At 34.5% G+C, this 18,247-nt stretch overlaps 1 protein-coding gene across 1 annotated transcript; it reads left to right on the top strand.

Moving 5' to 3' along the window:
- Window positions 1-1,231: 1,231 nt before the first annotated feature.
- LOC142346315 (uncharacterized) lies at window positions 1,232-17,432 on the top strand. The gene is made up of 5 exons (XM_075398845.1): window positions 1,232-1,439; window positions 1,664-1,954; window positions 4,603-4,797; window positions 10,007-10,361; window positions 16,741-17,432. The coding sequence occupies exons 1-5, from the start codon at window positions 1,388-1,390 to the stop codon at window positions 17,147-17,149; spliced, it is 1,302 nt and encodes a 433-aa protein (XP_075254960.1). The 5' UTR covers window positions 1,232-1,387; the 3' UTR covers window positions 17,150-17,432.
- Window positions 17,433-18,247: the final 815 nt, after the last annotated feature.

The raw sequence follows: 18,247 nt of genomic DNA, 5'->3' as shown, positions 1-18,247 counted from the left end.
AGCTTGTTTTGCAGTGGGTGTGTTCACTTTTGTATAGCATTTGAGGAGTTTTGTGATTGAAATTAATTGTCCTAGCGGTTTTGGCTGTCTTTTAATTTGATTGATTTCTTTGTTTTCATTTTAAGAAATTGGGCGAATTAGTCTAAGTTTTTTGTTCTTTCACCTAAGGTTTTATGCCTAATTCTTTTCATTTTATGCTTCTCGATTTTTTTTCCTGTTCAATTCTTACGAACAGTATTTCTATAGGTTTTGCTTCTTTGAGGTGACAATTGAATGCTAGACAGGGTATTTTTCATCAAAATAAATTGTACACCTTTTGGTTTTCGGATGTTTTTGCAATTTCCTGTCAATTTGTAAAATTTTGATGCAAGCCACTTCTATTACGAAGTCTTCCGAGAGTTTTATAGGAAAAAGCTTGAAGAATTTTTATCAGACGCTTTTTCAGTTTTGCGGTTTTTTCAATTACGTCTTTGGTTTTCCCTTTTTCACTTGGTCTTGCATTGATTTCGGGATGATCGTTGTATGGTTTACACATTCTAAGATACATGGTGTCAATAGTTATGTTAATTGTTTTAATGTTGATGATTTTTACAACTCTGATTTTTGGGGAAAATGTTTACTTGTGCATGTTTTATGTCGTATGCTTTGTTGACTAACGATTTTTTTGCTGGAAACGTGTCTTATTTTCATGTCCAGGTCATTGATTAGTTTATTCAATTCTTCGGATTGTAATTCAGGAATTGTCCTGCTATGTTTTAGTTGTTTTTACCTTTAGATCACGTTTTTCGTTTTACATAGGTCAGGGCTTTCAAGTTTGGCTCTTTCACTGTTTCAACTGAATTGATTGTAAGTTCTTTCTCTCATTGAATTACGCAATGTAGTTAATACGGTCAAGGTCAAAAGAGCAAAATGAAAAAGGGGTTAGATCGATAAAGCCCTGTCATTAAGTCATTAATGCATTAGTTTTTCAAAGTTCATTAGAGCGATTGTTAGGCTGCATTTTTATTGAGCTTAATAGCCTTGACTTCAGAAGCTGAATTAAGTATAGTTTTGGAATCTTATTGAAACTGAAAACCAAATTATAACACTTTTTGACAGTTTTTAAATAAATTTTGTCAAATTTTATCGCTGCTTTTTCTTTTTGTGCTTCAATCCAGATTTGCGTCAACGACGGTTACTTTCCGGCAATTTGCCCGATGTGTTTTTATTTTTGATACAAACTTTGATGCTAACGCATGCCTGTTTTTCAGCCTGTTTATGTGACACGTATGCGGAAAGCAATGAGTGCAGCAAGGAGATTAGCTACGCCAGTTTGTTGTGGAGGAAAGAGCAAATTCATTTCTTACCTCTCATTGTACCCGGGTCACAGGGAAAGACAGCTTTTGACATGGCTCAATTTGTCAGTGAAAAAACTGACAAAAATGGAATTGATTGGATAGGTAAGAAAAGTTTGTTGTTCTTTTTGCTTCCCAGGGTTTCAAACCAAAGGTTTTTGCCAAAAACATTACAAGTTCCTATTTTGAGTCTCAGTGATGAACTCGTGACATGACTGTTCGTGAGATGCAATGTTGTGAACGGGATATTTCACATTTTTGATGTCTTTGCTTTTCCAAATGTTAGTTTCAGTTATGGGTCTTCCGGAGTTTTCAGTGATATTTTTCAGATCTGGACAAAGTTCAAAAAGTGGATTTTGCATCAGAAGACTTTGAAGTGGCCTTTGACAAATTGTTGAAAGCCCTGGAGCTCTATCAGATTCCGAAGAAGCCCTCAGAGTTTCAATATGATCCTCCCGAAGACAGAGGCTCTATCGAGCACGAGGAGAGATTGAGTTTGTCTAGTTGTGGGTCAGCATATGCAGCTGGGGGCGATAGAGCTGTGAAAGTGAAACGATTCAATGTGGAACATGATAACATGTCGGTGATGTCAGGTGTCTCAGATGTCAACTCGGAGTTCAGTAAGTACTGGTATTGGGATGTTAGGAATCTATGAGATTTAGGTTGAGTTTCTTCGCATACATCCAATTAATCTACAGTCTTGCCAGCAGTGAGATTTGAAGCCAGAAGAGGAGTTGAATCTTAACTTGATTTCCGAATACTGATGATATGATTGATAATAACGATTATATTTGGTTGTCGATAGGAGACGAGGGGGCATGGTAGTGTGTTCGCTCATATTTTTCTGAACCCTCGCATTCACAAGTTTTCGCAGCCAAAAAATCTTTTTTGTATTGACATTGATAGACTTTTAAAAATGGCATAAGTTTAATTAGAACCATTAGAAACTAACTACATGTATTTAACAAATTCTCGTAAGTTTCAAGAAAGGTTTGTCAGAACAATGTGTTTAATAGCCGCCCTCATCTTCTCAGCCGGCTATTATAGCGCTCCTATTTTTTTTACAATTCAAAGAATTTGAATTGTATTGGGGCGCTGTCTTTTTTTTTTTAAGATCTGTTCACACATTTTCATGATTTTTGAAGTCAAATTGGAGTAGTGATTTTGGTCACGCCGAAACAGGAAGTGGAGCGAAAAAGCGAGTGGTTTTGCGGCGTGAAATTTTTTCGCTCCAAATTTAAAGTAGAGTGAGAAAACGGTGTTTGAACAAAAATTCGCTTTCTCGCTAGTGGTTTTTTGTTCACATGCGGCAATTTCACTTTGATTTTTACTGTTTTTTTCGATTTTTTAGATCGGATTTTATTCTAAATGGTTTTTCCAATCCATTCATAGTGCTTTCTAGGTCTAGTTTTCTGTTTAGTCAATGAAAATTCTTTGAATTGTACGTCAGGAGTTGTACTGCTATGTTTTTTTTTAAGATCTGTTCACACATTTTCATGATTTTTGAAGTCAAATTGGAGTAGTGATTTTGGTCACGCCGAAACAGGAAATGGAGCGAAAAAGCGAGTGGTTTTGCGGCGTGAATTTTTCGCTCTAATTTTAAAGCAGAGTGAGAAAACGGTGTTTGAACAAAAATTCGGTTTCTCGGTAGTGGTTTTTTGTTCACATGCGGCAATTTCACTATGATTTTTACTGTTTTTTTTTGATTTTTTGGACCAGATTTTTTTCTAAATGGCTTTCCCAATCCATTCACAGCTCAATCTAGACCTAGTTTGTTGTTTGAATTAAATTTTCAGTTCTCGCTAGTGGTTTTTTTGTTCACATGCGGCATTTTGACATTGATTTTCCGTTTTTTCTTATTTTTTTGATCTGATTTTTTTTAAAAATGGTTTTTTCGATTCACTCATAGTCCATTCTAGGTCTAGTTTTTTTGTTTAGTCAATGAAAATTCTTCGAATTGTACGTCAGGACTTGTCCTGCTATGTTTTTTACTTCGTCGAATAAAAAAATGTTTCGCTTTACCTCATTTTGCCGCCTTTTCAACATTTTGCGTGAAATCTTTTTGACTTCTCTAGGCTAGTTTCTCTCTTCTCTCATTCTGCTAAAAGTGATTTTGAACATCAGTTGCTCAGCAAAGCAATTCAAAATGAACAGAGTCAGTATAAAAAATTGAAGTCAGAAATAGAAACGGGATAGGATAAACCCATAAAGCCCAATTTTAGATGCCCGCTATTTGAACGTCATTCCTATAAGTATTAGTTACCTCTCTCTAATGCTTATTGTTATTGATAGTAGCCCCTGTAGCCTCTCTCTAAGAAACAGAAGTATGTTCAACTGCGAAATGCCATCAAAATTTTGAAGAAAAATCTTTTTTTTTCAATATCTTCGGTTATTTCAATCCCAATCATGCTTATTGGAATCAACGGCGGCTATTTTCCGGCAATCTGCCGGGTATGTTTTTAATAGACGCGAAACGATGGCAAGGCTTTTACGGTTTTTTTTTGAAACTGCAACTCTTCAAAGCCAACACAGCGTCTTTTTCTGACAACCTGCAAGCTATATTTGCGATTTTTGGTTTGACCAATTTTTGGTCTGACCCTTCTGTCTTTTCGTCCTCAAAAACCCGATAAGCAGGTAAAGCCCAGAATCTTTCTTAGAGCCTTACGGCTCACTAGTCTCTAAGTATGCCATTCATCGAAGCAGTTTACAATTTTTAAAATCCTGATATGAAGGTGTTTCTAAAAGTTTGACCCTCCCGCCTCCTAACACCCCCCTCCCCCACCACTGTACCTCATTCTAGGCGTAGCCCCAATCACTCACCCTGCATGCTCACCCTCTACTCATCTATTTAATTAAGCTTAAGCTAGCCTCCCCGAGTCGCGCAACTATCTACTGACGAAGTCTACTGCTCGCCACTTGTTTAAGAGCAATTCGCCCGATGTTAGTAGGTTGTGTTTGTTTCCTCTTGTCTGTCGCATTACTGACAGGTCCCAGACACAATTGAGCCTATTTAATATTTAAGTTGATAGCGGAAGATTTTGTATTTTAATATAATGCAATATAATGCATACTTCATTTTTTCCTGTTTTTCTTGGTTTTTTTGTAGTCTTATCGCTTAGTTTCAGTGAAGAGAGGTCCTAATAGTTTTCTAATATGAAGCTTGGTTTTGTAACGTTGATTGTTTTTTTCTCATAAAGTATAAGTGAATTTGTCATTATTACCTTCATTTACATAGCATATATTTGATTACAATTCCCTATCTATTTAGGTCGTGACCTCGCAGTCAAAATGTCATCCTCTCTCAGTATTAGTAATGTCATCACAGCCACCAAGAGCTGGCCCTCTCTGGATGGGAGTGGATCAGATAACATCACAGACTGTCTTGTATATTCATCAGATCAGAGTGTGGTGATTCTGGCATCGGATAAGGGCCTCCTGTTGAAATATGCATTGAACGCAAAAGGTATGCTACGCTTTCCTGTATTTTGCTAAAGTTTCGCTTAAACTTTCACTTAAAAGTTTGACTTAAACTGCATGTTTTTGTTCAAATTCTTTCAAAAACATAATTAGTCGTTTTCTGCTAATTATTCAACTTTTTCAGTTGCAGACTATTCCACATCAACAGAAGCCAAATCATTCAATACATATTTTAAACTTTTAATTAATAGCTGCGATAAAGATAACTGAGCGGACTCTGTTATCTTTATTTGCTTGTTTGCTTTCTCTGTTATCTTTATTGTTATTTGCTTTCTCTTGGTTTTTTACGACTCAACGAGGAGTTATGGTGATTTCTGTTTTTTTTTAAAGAAAAATCAGTTCAGTGTAATTTAAACAGGATGTAAAAGTCAACACTACGTTAAAACAAATAAACAGGCCAATCTACGGAGCAAAAGTCAAGATACGGGAGAAAATTAGAGTGGTTTTTGTTCATACATCTTTTTGAGAGAGATAAAGAAGAGTAGAAGTAAAGTTTTTTGCTAAGCGAGCGAAATTTTTGTTCACATGCGGCATTTTCAACGCAGGTTATCTAGTTATTTAATTTCTTCTTCGTATTTCTCATCTTTTTTTATAGCATTTGGGGGCAGTTTTATGATTTACCGTAGTTATTCTAGGGATTTCCTGATTTTTTGACTGGTTTGATATTGATTAATTGCTCTCAAACGAAGTTTCTATCAATTATATTAGTCCTGTTGGCCATTTTTGCTTCACCGATTTGTTGTCTGACCGATTTGACGTTTCGCCCTCAAAAATGGGATAAACAGGTGGCGCCCACCGGGTTTCAGGTTCTCTTAGAGCCTTTCAGCTCACTAGTTTCAAAGTATGCGATGCACAGAAACTTTTTTGGAGACTTATATTTATGGTGTCAAGGGTAGTTTTTAGAGGTTTCTATCATTTATATTAGTCCTGTTGGTCTTTTTGAAGCCATTTTTGGCTTCACCGATTTTTTGTCTGACCCATTTGACTTTTCGTCCTTAAAAATGGGATAAACAGGTAGTGCCCAGTGGGCATTAAGTTTCATTAGAGGCCCTTAACCGATTTTAGTAGTCATTCAAATGCTTAGTGTGGTGAAGCCACTGGGAAGACCGTACTTTAAGTTTAAAGGGTCGTTTTTAGGAGTTTTCGAACCCTAAATATTTCAATTTTTCGTGTTTTTACGTCATTATTTGAAGTTTTTGATGGACCAGTGTAAAATTGAGGTTGTTTAAAGTTGATAAAGGTCTCTTGCAAGACATAAGCACTTTTTATGACCATTTTAAGAGCTATATATTTTGCTACTCCAAACGAAAACACGCAATATTATACTTTTCAGTTTTTTGAAATTAATTTGTCCTTTTTTGAGTTTTTTCAGTCCTAGGTGTCAACGAACCTACTCTAGGCTTTGATAATAGGATACTGCATAGCTTCTAGTGGTAATGGAATGGTTTTCAACATTTTAACATCACGATTTTTAGCATTTATTGTCATTATTCAAATGTTCCAGCCCCAGGGGCCAGAAAACCTCATTAAGGGTTTGATAATACGTAACTGGAAATTTTTTATTGGTCATGGAATAGTTTTCAACTTTTTAATATCGCAAATTTTCAGCAATTTTTCAACTTTCAAATTTTTCAACTTCATTTTTTTTCAACTTTTTTGAATTATGATGTCATTTTTTAGTTTTCGCCAGCCTCAGGAGCCCAGGAACCTCCTCTAGGGTATAGTATTATGTCACTGGATAGTTTCTAGATGTAATGGAATGTTTTCCAAGATTTTATTTTCACGAATTTAAGCATTATTTTAATATATATTCAATTTTTTTTTCAAAATATTTCTATTTTTTGGATTTTGCCGGCGTCAGCGGCCCCCTATCTCCACCAAGGTTTGATAATAAGCTGTTGAATAGTTTTTGGAGTTAATGTAATGTTTAACAATACTTTAATAACTCAAGTTTTTGCAATTTTTTGATAAAAGTCAATTTTTTTGTTTCAAATTATTGGAAAATTATTATTGTGTTCTAAGTTTATGGATCATTATGCGCCAGTGAAACTATTTAAGGCTTGAAATACGGATACTGTATAATCTCTTGAGACAATGAAATGTTTCTGAAGATATTAATATCACGAATTTTAGCATGATCTTGTTAAAATTTGCAATTGTTTTTAATATTTTTGAATATTTGTCTTTTTCTGAGTTTACTGATCATTACTGACCAACGAAACTTTTTAGGTCCTGCAGATGGGTTACATAACAAAACGCCAGAGACAAAATTTGGTTTTGAACTTTTTTTCACTGCGAAATCTGGAATCTCCGTGGCTAGCTACTGACGAAGCCAACCGCTCGCCGGTCGTTTGAGAGCATTTCGCCCGATTTTAGTGGGTTATGTTTTTGAGTTGTTTTAGTTAAGGAAAGTTAAGTAATTTTATTTAATTTTTATTTATCTAAATTTTGCTTGCTTTTTCAATCGTTCATTTGGGTGTTTCTCTGGCGGGCTGCGGTTGGGTGACTTTTCGAGCAGAAGTATCAATGGTATTTCTCAGAAATGTGAAGTGGCATTTCGGAAGGAATTTGGTAATAGGAGTTGTTTTAATGGTTTTCCTTTCCCTTGCTTTTCGCTGTATGTAGCTTTGTAATTGTTCTTTTTTTCTGTCAGTTGGTAGTTGTTTATTGAATTTCAGTTAACTTTATTGGAAGATGTTTTACAATAATTGTTTTGGAGTTGCAATTTGTGATTTAATTTTGCCTAACTTTATCAGTTTTGCCATTGTCATGTTATTATGGCTTTCCTCTATTATTGCTTCAAAATTATTAGTATAACTAGAGCGATAGCGCGTTTTGTTCAGCTCATTTTGTTTATCTAACTTGATTCGATTCCGGAGTCTCTCGGTTGTTTTTAATAGCCGCACAGCGATAGCTGGGGCTATTATTGGCCTTCTCTTGGTTTTTTACAATCCAAGAATTGGATTGTATTGGTGCTCTGTCTTTTTTATTTTTGTACGATGTTTTCACACCTGTTTTCATGACTTTGAGCTTTCAAAACGGGATAAACAGGTAAGGCACAGCGGGCATCAAGTTTCATTAGAGGCCCGCGTTTAGTAGTCCCTCAAGTACTCAGAGTGGTGAAGCTACTGGGAAGGCCGTAATTCAAGGTTAAAAGGTCATTTTTGGGAGTTTTTGAGCCTAAAGTAATGAAATTTTTAGCACTTTTTCGTCATTTATGGATCTTTGGTTAGACCAGTCTGAAATTGAGGTTTATTAAAGTTGTTAAAGGTCCTTTGCAAGACGTAATTGCTTTTTACGGCCTGTTTAAGCGCTATATCTATTGCTACTCCAAACATAAACACGGTATTTTATACTAACTTATTCAAATTGTTTGAAAATTTTTGTCATTTTTTGAGTTGTTTCAGACTTTGATGTCAAAAAAGCTCCTCTGGGGTTTAATAATAGGTTATTGCATAGTTTCTATTGGTAATGAAGTGGTTTTAAACATTTTAACTTCATGAATTGTACCAACTTTTTTAAATTAAACTTGTTTTTTCAAATTTGCTGACATTTATTGTCATTATTCAAGTTTTCCAGCCCCAGGGCAAGCCTCATCTAGGGTTTGCTAACAGTTTACTGAAAATATTTGTTGGGTTTGCTAGTATGTTACTACATAGTTTCTAGGGGCAATAAAATAATTTTCAATTTTTTAATTTTGCAATTGTAGGGAATTTTTTAAATAAAGCTTGCAATTTAAAATTTTCGATTGTTTTCAAATTTTTTGATTTTTTTGTCGTTCTCTGAGTTTAACTGTCTTTACTGGCCAACGAAAGTTTTTAAATGATGTAGACGGTTTACAAGACAGAACTCCACAGTCAAAAAAATGTTTGATCTTTGTTATAGCCCTATTTTTGGTAAATTTTCTCTTCTCAGTTTCTTGATGCATTTGTCATATTTGTCCAATTTATCTACTTTTAGTGGCAGATTCATCTTTTTCAAGGTTTTTGCGTGAGTTAATGAGTATTTTGAAATGAGTCATATATGGCCTTCAAGTTTAAAGCTTCAAGGGTTTAAGCAATGGTCGTTTTTTGGTTAGTTTGTTTGGTTCTTTTAGTTTCTCAACTTTTGAGATTTTGTCTTGTTGGCTGGGATTGTTCAATTGATCTGCTGGTCAAGTTCATTAGGTCTGTTTTTCATTCAATTACTTGGATTGTATTTCAGGACTTGTCCTGCTTTGTTTTTTTATTTCGTCGTCATGATTTTTGTTACGACCATATGACGTCACAGCCACTTTTTGTTCATTCGTTCATGCAATTTCAACTGAATTGCATGCGTGACGTCATTTTTCGCTCTTAGTGGAGCGAGTTCTTTTGTTCATGCGCGTGATTGAATTTTTGGTCACATTTGACTTACCTCACTCTCAAAAATGACTTCCTCACTTTGAAATAGACTTTTAATTACTTTAATTCAAAGAGATAAGGTCAAATGGGTGTGTGTCACTCTAAATGAAGGTTATTTGAGATCAGCTAATAGAGGCAGCAATAACTTTACAGATTTTTAATCAAAATATAACAGATCAGCCTTCAATGAAAAGACGAATTTTTTGGTCTGTCTTTTTTACTGTTTTTTTAGACTGCCGATCTACGAATCTATTGCGGCTATTTTCTGGCAATCTGCTAGCTATGTTTTATTTTGTCTTTAAGATTTTTGTTACCATATGACGTAATCTTGACGTCACCTTATTCTTTCTCTCAAGCAATTTCTAATAATTGTCGTGCGTGACTTCAATCGGGTGATTAAGTTTTTGGTCACTCGTGAATTACGTCACTCTCAATATGACTTTTCCTCTCTCATTTTGATTTTTCCTCAGTTTAATTGACGGGAGATAAGCTCAATTGAGTTTATGTCACTATAATTGAAGGTTTTTTGAGGGCAGCTAATAGAAACAAAGCATAAGTCGTACAGTTTCTAAAAATACGAAATCTCAGCTATTATTAAAAGAAAAATTTCTCCATTCTTATTTTGTTTGCTTCTTGAGACTGCCGGTCTACAAAGCTATTGCAGCTGGGATCTGGGAATATACCAGCTATGTTTGAATATTGTGCTTAAAATTTTACTCGACATTCCTCTCGTGGGTTAGATCAGCCTCAGAACGTTCTGGAAAAGTGGCGTTAAAGAGGTTGATTTATAAACAACTGGCCTATTATGTTCAGGAAAGTACGAACAGAAAATCAAATCTATCAAAGGCTTCACAACAAAACCAATTTCGATCTGCCAACTTCGGCCGAAATCGTCCGCTGCTGAACAAATCCGAGACCTGCTGGTACTAGAGCGTACGAAGGACACGGGAACTATTTTGTTCACTTGTTCCGACGGTTTTGGTGACAAGTGTTATCTTGGTTCTCTAAAAGAGACATCATTTGTTGTCACCTGTAATACAGTGTCTGGACTCGTATATATGGGAATGAGCGCTGGAAATATTCTTGAAGTCGACGTGCCAAGGGCAACTTCAGGTTCCAAAACGCAAACTGATGAATTGACATTCAACAAGTCTATTACTATAGCGAGGTGAGTACCGATTCGTTTTATAATTGCGGAGTTTGAGACAATTATTTAAGTCGCGTTGGTATCTTTTTTAATGCAGATTTGTATGACCTGATTTTAAAGACATTTGTATGACCGATTTGACGTTTCCAGTGACTTTTTATCAAGCTTGACTTTGCGTAATAGCCGTCGTCAGCCTCTCAAATGCTATTGTACATAGATCTTACTCACTGTTTCAATGGAATGAAATTTACAAACCAGTCAGCAAATTTATGCAAATACGGGCAAGGTCAAGGTGAAATAAAAAGAAACTGGATAAAACAATAAAACCTGGTTACTAAGATCCAATGTATAGTGTATTAAAGCCACCGCCGCCAAGAGTTAGTGCATTAAGTTATCATTTTCCTTTGTTTTCCGTTGAGTATACTGCTAATTTTTAGTAGTATTAAGTTTATTTCCCTTCAATTTAGTTGCCGATTCCACCAAATGTAAAGAATCTTATGAAACTGTAACTAAATTGGAACACTTTTTTACGCTTGGAAGAAGATCAAGCTGTCGTTAATTTTTATAAAACCTTATCTTCTCAGCCGGCTATTAAAGCGACCCTATTACAATTCAAAGAATTTGAATTGTAGTGGGGTGCTGTATTTTTCGTACTCTTTTTTATGATCTGTGAAGCCAAATTGAAGTGATGATTTTGTCACGCCGAAACAGGAAATGGAGCGAAAAACCAAGTGGTTTTGCGCCGTGAAATTTTTGATGTTTTTTGAAAGTTTTGAAGTTGAGTGAGAAAACGCTGTTTGAACAAAAATTCGCTTTCTCGCTAGTGTTCACAAGCAGCATCTTTACATCGATTTATATTCCTTTTTCGATTTTTTGCTCGGATGTATTTTTAAATGGTTTTACCAATCCAGTTGTAATCTATTCGAGGCCTATTTTTTGCTTAATCAGCGAATAATCAACGAACCGACGTTAGTCGGTTATTCTAATATTTTCTGTGACTTATCAATTTCGAAATAACCTCGTTTTTGGAAATTGATTAAATTTGACATCATTTTGTCAACCTTTGAAGTTTTCCGTCATTTTCTCCTCTTGTCTTTGCTTTTTAAATAAATTTTCTTGGTTTTGATATTTCGAGGTTTTGTTTTTGAGAAGAAACAGTGAATTGTTTTACGGGCCAATTTTTACTAAAAAATGAATATATTTGTGCTGTTTAATAGTTGCTTAATGTCTTATTGCTAGCCACTAACCAAACAGAATTAGGTTTGGTTTGATTGGTCTCGAATGAACTTTCGACGGGCCCTCGCAATTTTAAGAATAAGGTTAACAGATTTTTGATCTTTATGCTCGTTTTCTCGGTATGTAACGTTTTTTGTCTATCATTTTGTTTGCCATTGACTGTATAGAAACGATATCCCAGATTATGCTGTGATTAAAGTTTTGGAGTCCGAGCCTATCGAGTATATAAAGAAATGATCTATTTAATAGCCGCTGTCAGCCTCTCAACGGCTATTATTTAGGCGCTCTCCATTTTTACAATTCAAAGAATTTGAATTGTATTGGTGCGCTGTCATTTTTAAAATTCTGTGTACACTTTTTTCGGTTTTTTCAATTCAGTGAGAAGTCAAATTAGAGTTGTGATTTTGGTCACACTGAAATAAGAAAGGGAGTGAAAAATCGAGTAGGTTAGAGGCGTGACTTGAGATAGATTTCTTTCAGGTGCGTCAATTTGACTTCTGCTTTCAGAGTTTCGTCTCCTTTTGTGCTTTTAAGACGGTACATATATGTTCTAATTGTGCCTATTTGCCTTTGCTTGAATTCATTAAGGGGCAGCTAAAACTTTATGACTTTGCCGCTATCTGTTGTCACAAAATATTGAATTTTAGATTTTGTCCCCTTTTTCAAATTTATCTTTTGTCTTATCACTTCGTATCATCCTTGACAGGTCTGATTTGGTGCCAATTGGGCTTAAAAGAAACCAATTAATGGCTCGATTTAATAGCTAGTGCTTTTCATGACTTGGACACTACTTTTTCTCAAAAATTGTGAGTGAATTTTTGAGTTCCGCAAGTATTTATTGTACTTTTTGATGTCTTATCATATAATCTCATTAGGACAGGTCTCTGATGCTACTAGGGATTAAGTTTATCGATTCAATCGTTTGTGTTCAAAGCTAATGCTTTCTAGGACTTTGATACTAATTGTTTTCAATAATAATTGTCGAATTTTTTGTTTTTTTTAAATTTTATTGTCTTAACTCTTAGTCTTGGCAGGTCTCCTTGTTTGCTTAAGAAGCTTCAATTAAAGCTAATTATTTCAGTTCATAGCTATTGCTTTTTGTGACTTATACGCTTGTTCATTTTTTTCGAAAAAAGTTTGTGTTTTTTTAGTTTTGGTAGTATTTGTTGTACTTATTGCGGTCTTATCACTTATTCTCATTGATGAATGGTCTCAACAGTGGTCATTTAGGACTCAATTAATTGATGTAATTGAATCCTTCACTAGCTGTTGCGTTCTGTGACTTTTATACTAAGTGTTTTTCAAAAAGTTTCAGCCAGCGAGTTTTATTGCACTTTTTTTGTTATTTTTGTCTTATTATTTATTATTAGTGAAAGGACTCATCGACATTTAATGACGGGTAGCTAATCACTACTAAAAAATTATAGTTGGCAATTTGAGTTTATGGCAATTGTTTTTTGATGTTAATCCTGTCCTCTCAAAAAATAGAAGTTGAATTTTTAGTCTTGCTTGTTTTTGGTGTTCTTTTGTTGTTTTATTGCTTAGTCTGCAAGAACTCATTTGTCATTACTAACAGATCTGCCTTTTAAAGTGGAGTAAATGATTGTCAGGTCATAAATCTATACAATTCTTCGAATTGTATTTCAGGATTTGTCCTGATATATTTTTTAATTCGCTTTACTTTTTGATCACGTTGTTCGTTTTACATCAGAGGTCTCGATTTTCACGTTTGAGTTTTGACTTAATTCACTCACTGTTTCGACTGAATAGAATTTAATTCTTTCAAGCATTCAGTTACGCGATGTGTTCAATATTGTCAAAGTCAAAAGATCTAAAGTGACGGGATAAACCGATAAAGCCCGGTCATTAAGTCATTGAGAATTGGGTTGTCAAAGTTCATTAGTGTTCGCTAGCTGACGTCGGCTTTTACTTTAGAAGCTGAATGAATCATAGTTTTAGAATCCAACTGAAAATGCATGCCAAATTAGAGCATTTTTGACACTGAAAAAAAAACAGAAAGAAACGCAGTCAATTTATCTCTTCTTTTTCTGTTTCAATCTCGATGTGCATCAAGTGCGTCAACGGTGGCTAATTCCCGGCAATCTGCCTGCTATGTTTTGTTATCTGTTTTGTGAGTTCATTAGTATAACAGAGTGAATGATTTTTCAAGTAAGCGCTTGAAAGTAAAGCTGTCGAGGGTCGGTTCCGAAGCCTTCCCGTGATGTTTTCTTCTATGGATCTTTTGACACATTTTAATGACTATTGATTTCAATTGAAATCACGCCAAAATGTCTACTGAAGTTTTGTGGTATGATTATTTTTCATTCGACTTGCAAAGTACAGAGTGAAAACAGTCTCTGAAAAGAATGGTGTCTCAATGGTGGATTTTTGTTCATGTCCGGCTATTTCACATTGTTTTTTTTTAAAAATTTTTATTGTTTAATATCTGCATCAGCCTCTCAGCCGGCTATTATAGTGCTCCTATTACAATTCAAAGAATTTGATTTGTGTTTGGGCGCTGTCTTTTTTTAAAGATCTGTTCACACATTTTGATGATTTTTGAAGTCAAATTGGAGTAATGATTTTGGTCACGCCGAAACAGGAAGTGGAGCGAAAACGCGAGTGGTTTTGCGGCGTGGTATTTTTTCGCTCTGAATTTAAAGTAGAGTGAGATAATGGAGTTTCAACAAAAATTTGCCTTCTCGCTAGTGGTTTTTTGTTCACATGAGGGCAATTTGACTTTGGTTTTTACTTTTTTTTTTGTTTTTTGGATCGAATTTTTTTCTAAATGGTTTTTGCAATCTATTCATAGTCCGTTCTAGGTCTAGTTTTTTGAATTGTACGTCAGGACTTGTCCTGGTATATTTTTACACTTCAAAGAATTTGAATTGTATTGGGGCGCTGTTTTTTTTTTTGAGATGTGTTAACACATTTTTCAATGACTTTGTTCTTTCAAAACGGGACAAACAGGTAAAGCCTGCGGGCATTAAGGTTCATTAGAGGCCCAAAATGAGCTCCAGTAGTCTTTCAGGTGCTTAGAGTGGTGCAGCTGCTGGGATGGCCATAATTAAAGGTTAAAAGGTCATTTTTTGGAGTTTTTGGGCTCAAAATGTTTCAATTTTTCATTTTCTGATTTTTTTTTATATTTTTGTTTTAGTCTTACGTTGAAGTTTTTGAAAAATGATGAAGGCCTTTTGCGAGACAAAATAACTTGTTATGACAATTTTATGAGCTATATGTTTTGGTACTACAAATACAAACATGCAAAATGATACTAATTTTTGCAATTTTTTTGCAAAGTTTTTTGAAAATTTTTGTCATATTTTGATTTTTCAGCTTCAGGGGCCAGGAAATATCATTTATAGTTTGAAAATAGAGCACTGCATGGTTTCTAGTAATAATGGAGTGGTTTTCAACATTTTAATCTCTCGAAATTTGGCATTTTTTGTATAAAATTTGCCATTTTTTCAAGGTTTCCTAAAATTTTTGTCAGTTTTTGATATTTGTCCATTCTCAAGTGCCACAAAACCTATTCCACGGTCTGATAAAAAGTTACTGCATGCTTGTTTGTTTCAATGAATTTGTTATTATGATTTAGTTTTCGAATTTTAGAAATTTTTTGGTAAAATTTGCAATTTTTTTCAAACATTTGTCTTATATTAAATTTCTCTTGTCTCAGTAGCCAGCTAACCTCATCCAGGGTTTGATAATATGTTATTAGATAGCTGCTAGGGGCAATTGAACGTTTTCAACTTTTTAATAGAACGAATTTCTATTTCTTGAGGTTTTTTCTAAAAATTATTGCCTATCGATCTTTGAGCCAATGAATTTTTTAATGCTTGGAATTGGGTTAATGGAGAGCCTCTAGCTTCTGAGAAATGATTCTGAAGATATTAATATCACATTTTTCAGCAAAATTGTATTAAATTTGGCAATTGATTTCATTTTTTTTCGTCATTTTTGAGTCAATCGATCTTCAAGGGCCAATGAATTTTTTAAGGTCATGCAGATATAATACTGGACCGATTTCAAAAACAAAAAAATGATCTTGAACGTATTTTCGAAACATGTTTTTTTAAAGGGATGAAATTTTGCCTAAGGGAAAAAAGCTTCAAGAGTATTAGTAATGAGTATATTTTTGTTTAGTTTGTTTGATTGTTGTAGTTTCTCAATTTTTGATGTTTTGGCTGGCTTTGTTCAATTGAACTGCTGGTCAGGTAGAGTTCTTTTGAGTTTTCCATTCCATTTGAATTGTATTTCAGGACTTGTCCTGCTATGTTTTTTAATTTGTCGAATAAAAATTTTTCGTTTTACCTTAGTTCACAGCTTGTTCAACATTTTGCGTGAAATCTTTTTGACTTCTCGAGGCTAGCTTTACATTCTTCTTTCATTCTGCTTAATTTGTTTTCAGACAGCAGTTGCTCACTAAAGCAACTCAAACTGAACAGAGTCAGTATCAAAAAACGAAATCATGAATAGAAATGGGATAAACCTATAAAGCCCGATTTTAGATGCCAGGTACTCGAATTTTGTTCTTAGTTAACATCTCTAATGCTTGTTGGTATTGATAATTATCTACAGGAATTTGTTCAGCTCCAAAATGACATTAAAATAGTTCGCACTTTAAAATTATTTGAACAAAAATCATTTTTTCACTATATGGGAATCCATGGAGGCTATTTTCCTGCAATCTGCCGGGTATGTTTTTCTAACCGGTTTTCAAAACCATTCCTTGTCATTTGGAGGTCTAGTTGACTTCGCTTGGTCAATGAAATTCATTTGAATGGTTTTTCAGGACTTGTGCTGCTTTGACTTGTCAATAAAAGACTTCTGCACTACTAACTCGAAAGCCTACTTAACGCCTAATTAAAAAATAAACTATGATTTAAATTCAATTGAGGTCACTCGTACAGTATAACTATAGGCCTATATTGCCTGAAAGACATTCATTTTGAAATTTGGTTTGAAAATACGGATGAAATTTGAAATCAGAATATCATTTGAATAGTCTTTAGTATTTTTGGGTCATTTTAAAATAGGGATCTTAACTGTCTATTTCCTGGCTACTGTCCGGTAATCTATCGGCCTTGATGTTTCTAGATTAATTTCCGAAAGCGTAATGCCGAAATTTGCTCTTTATCGAGGCCATCAAACTTTGTTTCAGTCTATCGAGTGTAAATATTCTTGCTGTTGACAACTACGGACTGAATCTGTTCGCAGCAGATAATTGCGGAAAGATTATTGCTATTTACAATCTCGGAAAGAACCAGGTCATCCAACAAATTGATCTCAATTTCTCCCCGAACGACTTGCTAATTGACGAATCTAGCAATTTGATAACTCTGATGAGAACGAACATGTTTGAAGTGTACTCTCCTAAGGTCAAAGAAGGTCAGCTGCAAGATTACGAGCTGTCGCGGTCACAAAAGTTGAAAGAAATTCCTCAAGAGAATTTCATGATGCGACATTTAGATTTCATAAACCCGAACAATGGACCTCATTCTTCGATATTGGTTTGTACAGGTCATGGGAAGACGTCGAAAATTGATTACGCGGCTGCGTCACTATGCTAAGCAGAAAAAATGGAAATAGAAATTATAGTTTTGCTACGAAAACATCTTTCTATCCTATTATTTTCGTATCGGAATAAATGTTAACTTCCAAGGTCAATGAGATACTTAAATTCTATGGTCACAAAAAGTTTTTGCATAAGAAATTCTGCATCGAACTGCACTATATTGCTTGTTCAAAGGTGCGCTATGTATAAAAGCTTCATTTTGTTTATTTTTGTTCTCTTAGCTTTGAAAGGAAAATGACTGAATTTTGTAATTTATGAATTGACTGTTGACCAATTTGTTTTCAAATAGCAAAAAAGTAATAAATTTGTATTTTCATTTGAACATTTTTAATCCGAGGAAATACATGCAAGGCTGGATTTCTTTTTTTTACCCGTTGTGGAGACAAAAGTTTATGTATCTGTTAGAAAGTAATATTAATTTTGAAAAAATATATATTTCTCTCAAACGAAGTTTAGCGATTATATTAGTCCTGTGGTCTTTTTTATGAGATTTTTGCTTGACCGATCTTTCATCAGAGCCTTTTAAACTTTTGTCCTCAAATTCGGGATCAACAGATAAAGCCCGGAGTGGTTGAGCAGCTATCTTAGAACCTTACACTTTTCTAGTGTAAGTATGCGACTGACCGAAAATTTTTAAACTGTATTTTCATGTTGTGAAGGGCGGTTTTAATTGTAAAAGTGTGAGCACCTAAGCCGCCCACTACGCCCCTAATGCTAGCAGCCCTAAACTCCAGCTGGATGCTACCGATGCCAAACGCTCGTAGGTCTTTTGAGAGCAATAAGTCTGACGTTAGTTTTGCGCAGCAATTTGCCAAGGGTTATGTTTTTGTATACCGATTCAACATTTCTATAGAATTTGGCGTACTATTGTTATAGGTATTTGAAATAGGGAAGCAGGAAAGAGACATGATCTTGAAAATTTTCTGTTTTAGGAAAAAAGCAACAATGAGGGTAAGTTTTGAGTTTGTGGAGCTTTGATATTTAGATCAAATTGAGTTTTAAACGCAAATTCATAAAGTTTGGAATATAGAAAGATTTGATTAAAAAAGGTAAATGGCTGACAATTTATGGAAGAAGTTAATCATACCAAAAA

The sequence above is a fragment of the Convolutriloba macropyga genome, chromosome 9, assembly GCF_964194025.1.
Source record: "Convolutriloba macropyga chromosome 9, txConMacr16.3, whole genome shotgun sequence".
In the NCBI taxonomy this organism is placed as follows: Eukaryota; Metazoa; Xenacoelomorpha; order Acoela; family Convolutidae; genus Convolutriloba; species Convolutriloba macropyga.
Note: the sequence above shows the minus strand (reverse complement) of the source record. Positions and strands in the feature narration are given on the sequence as shown.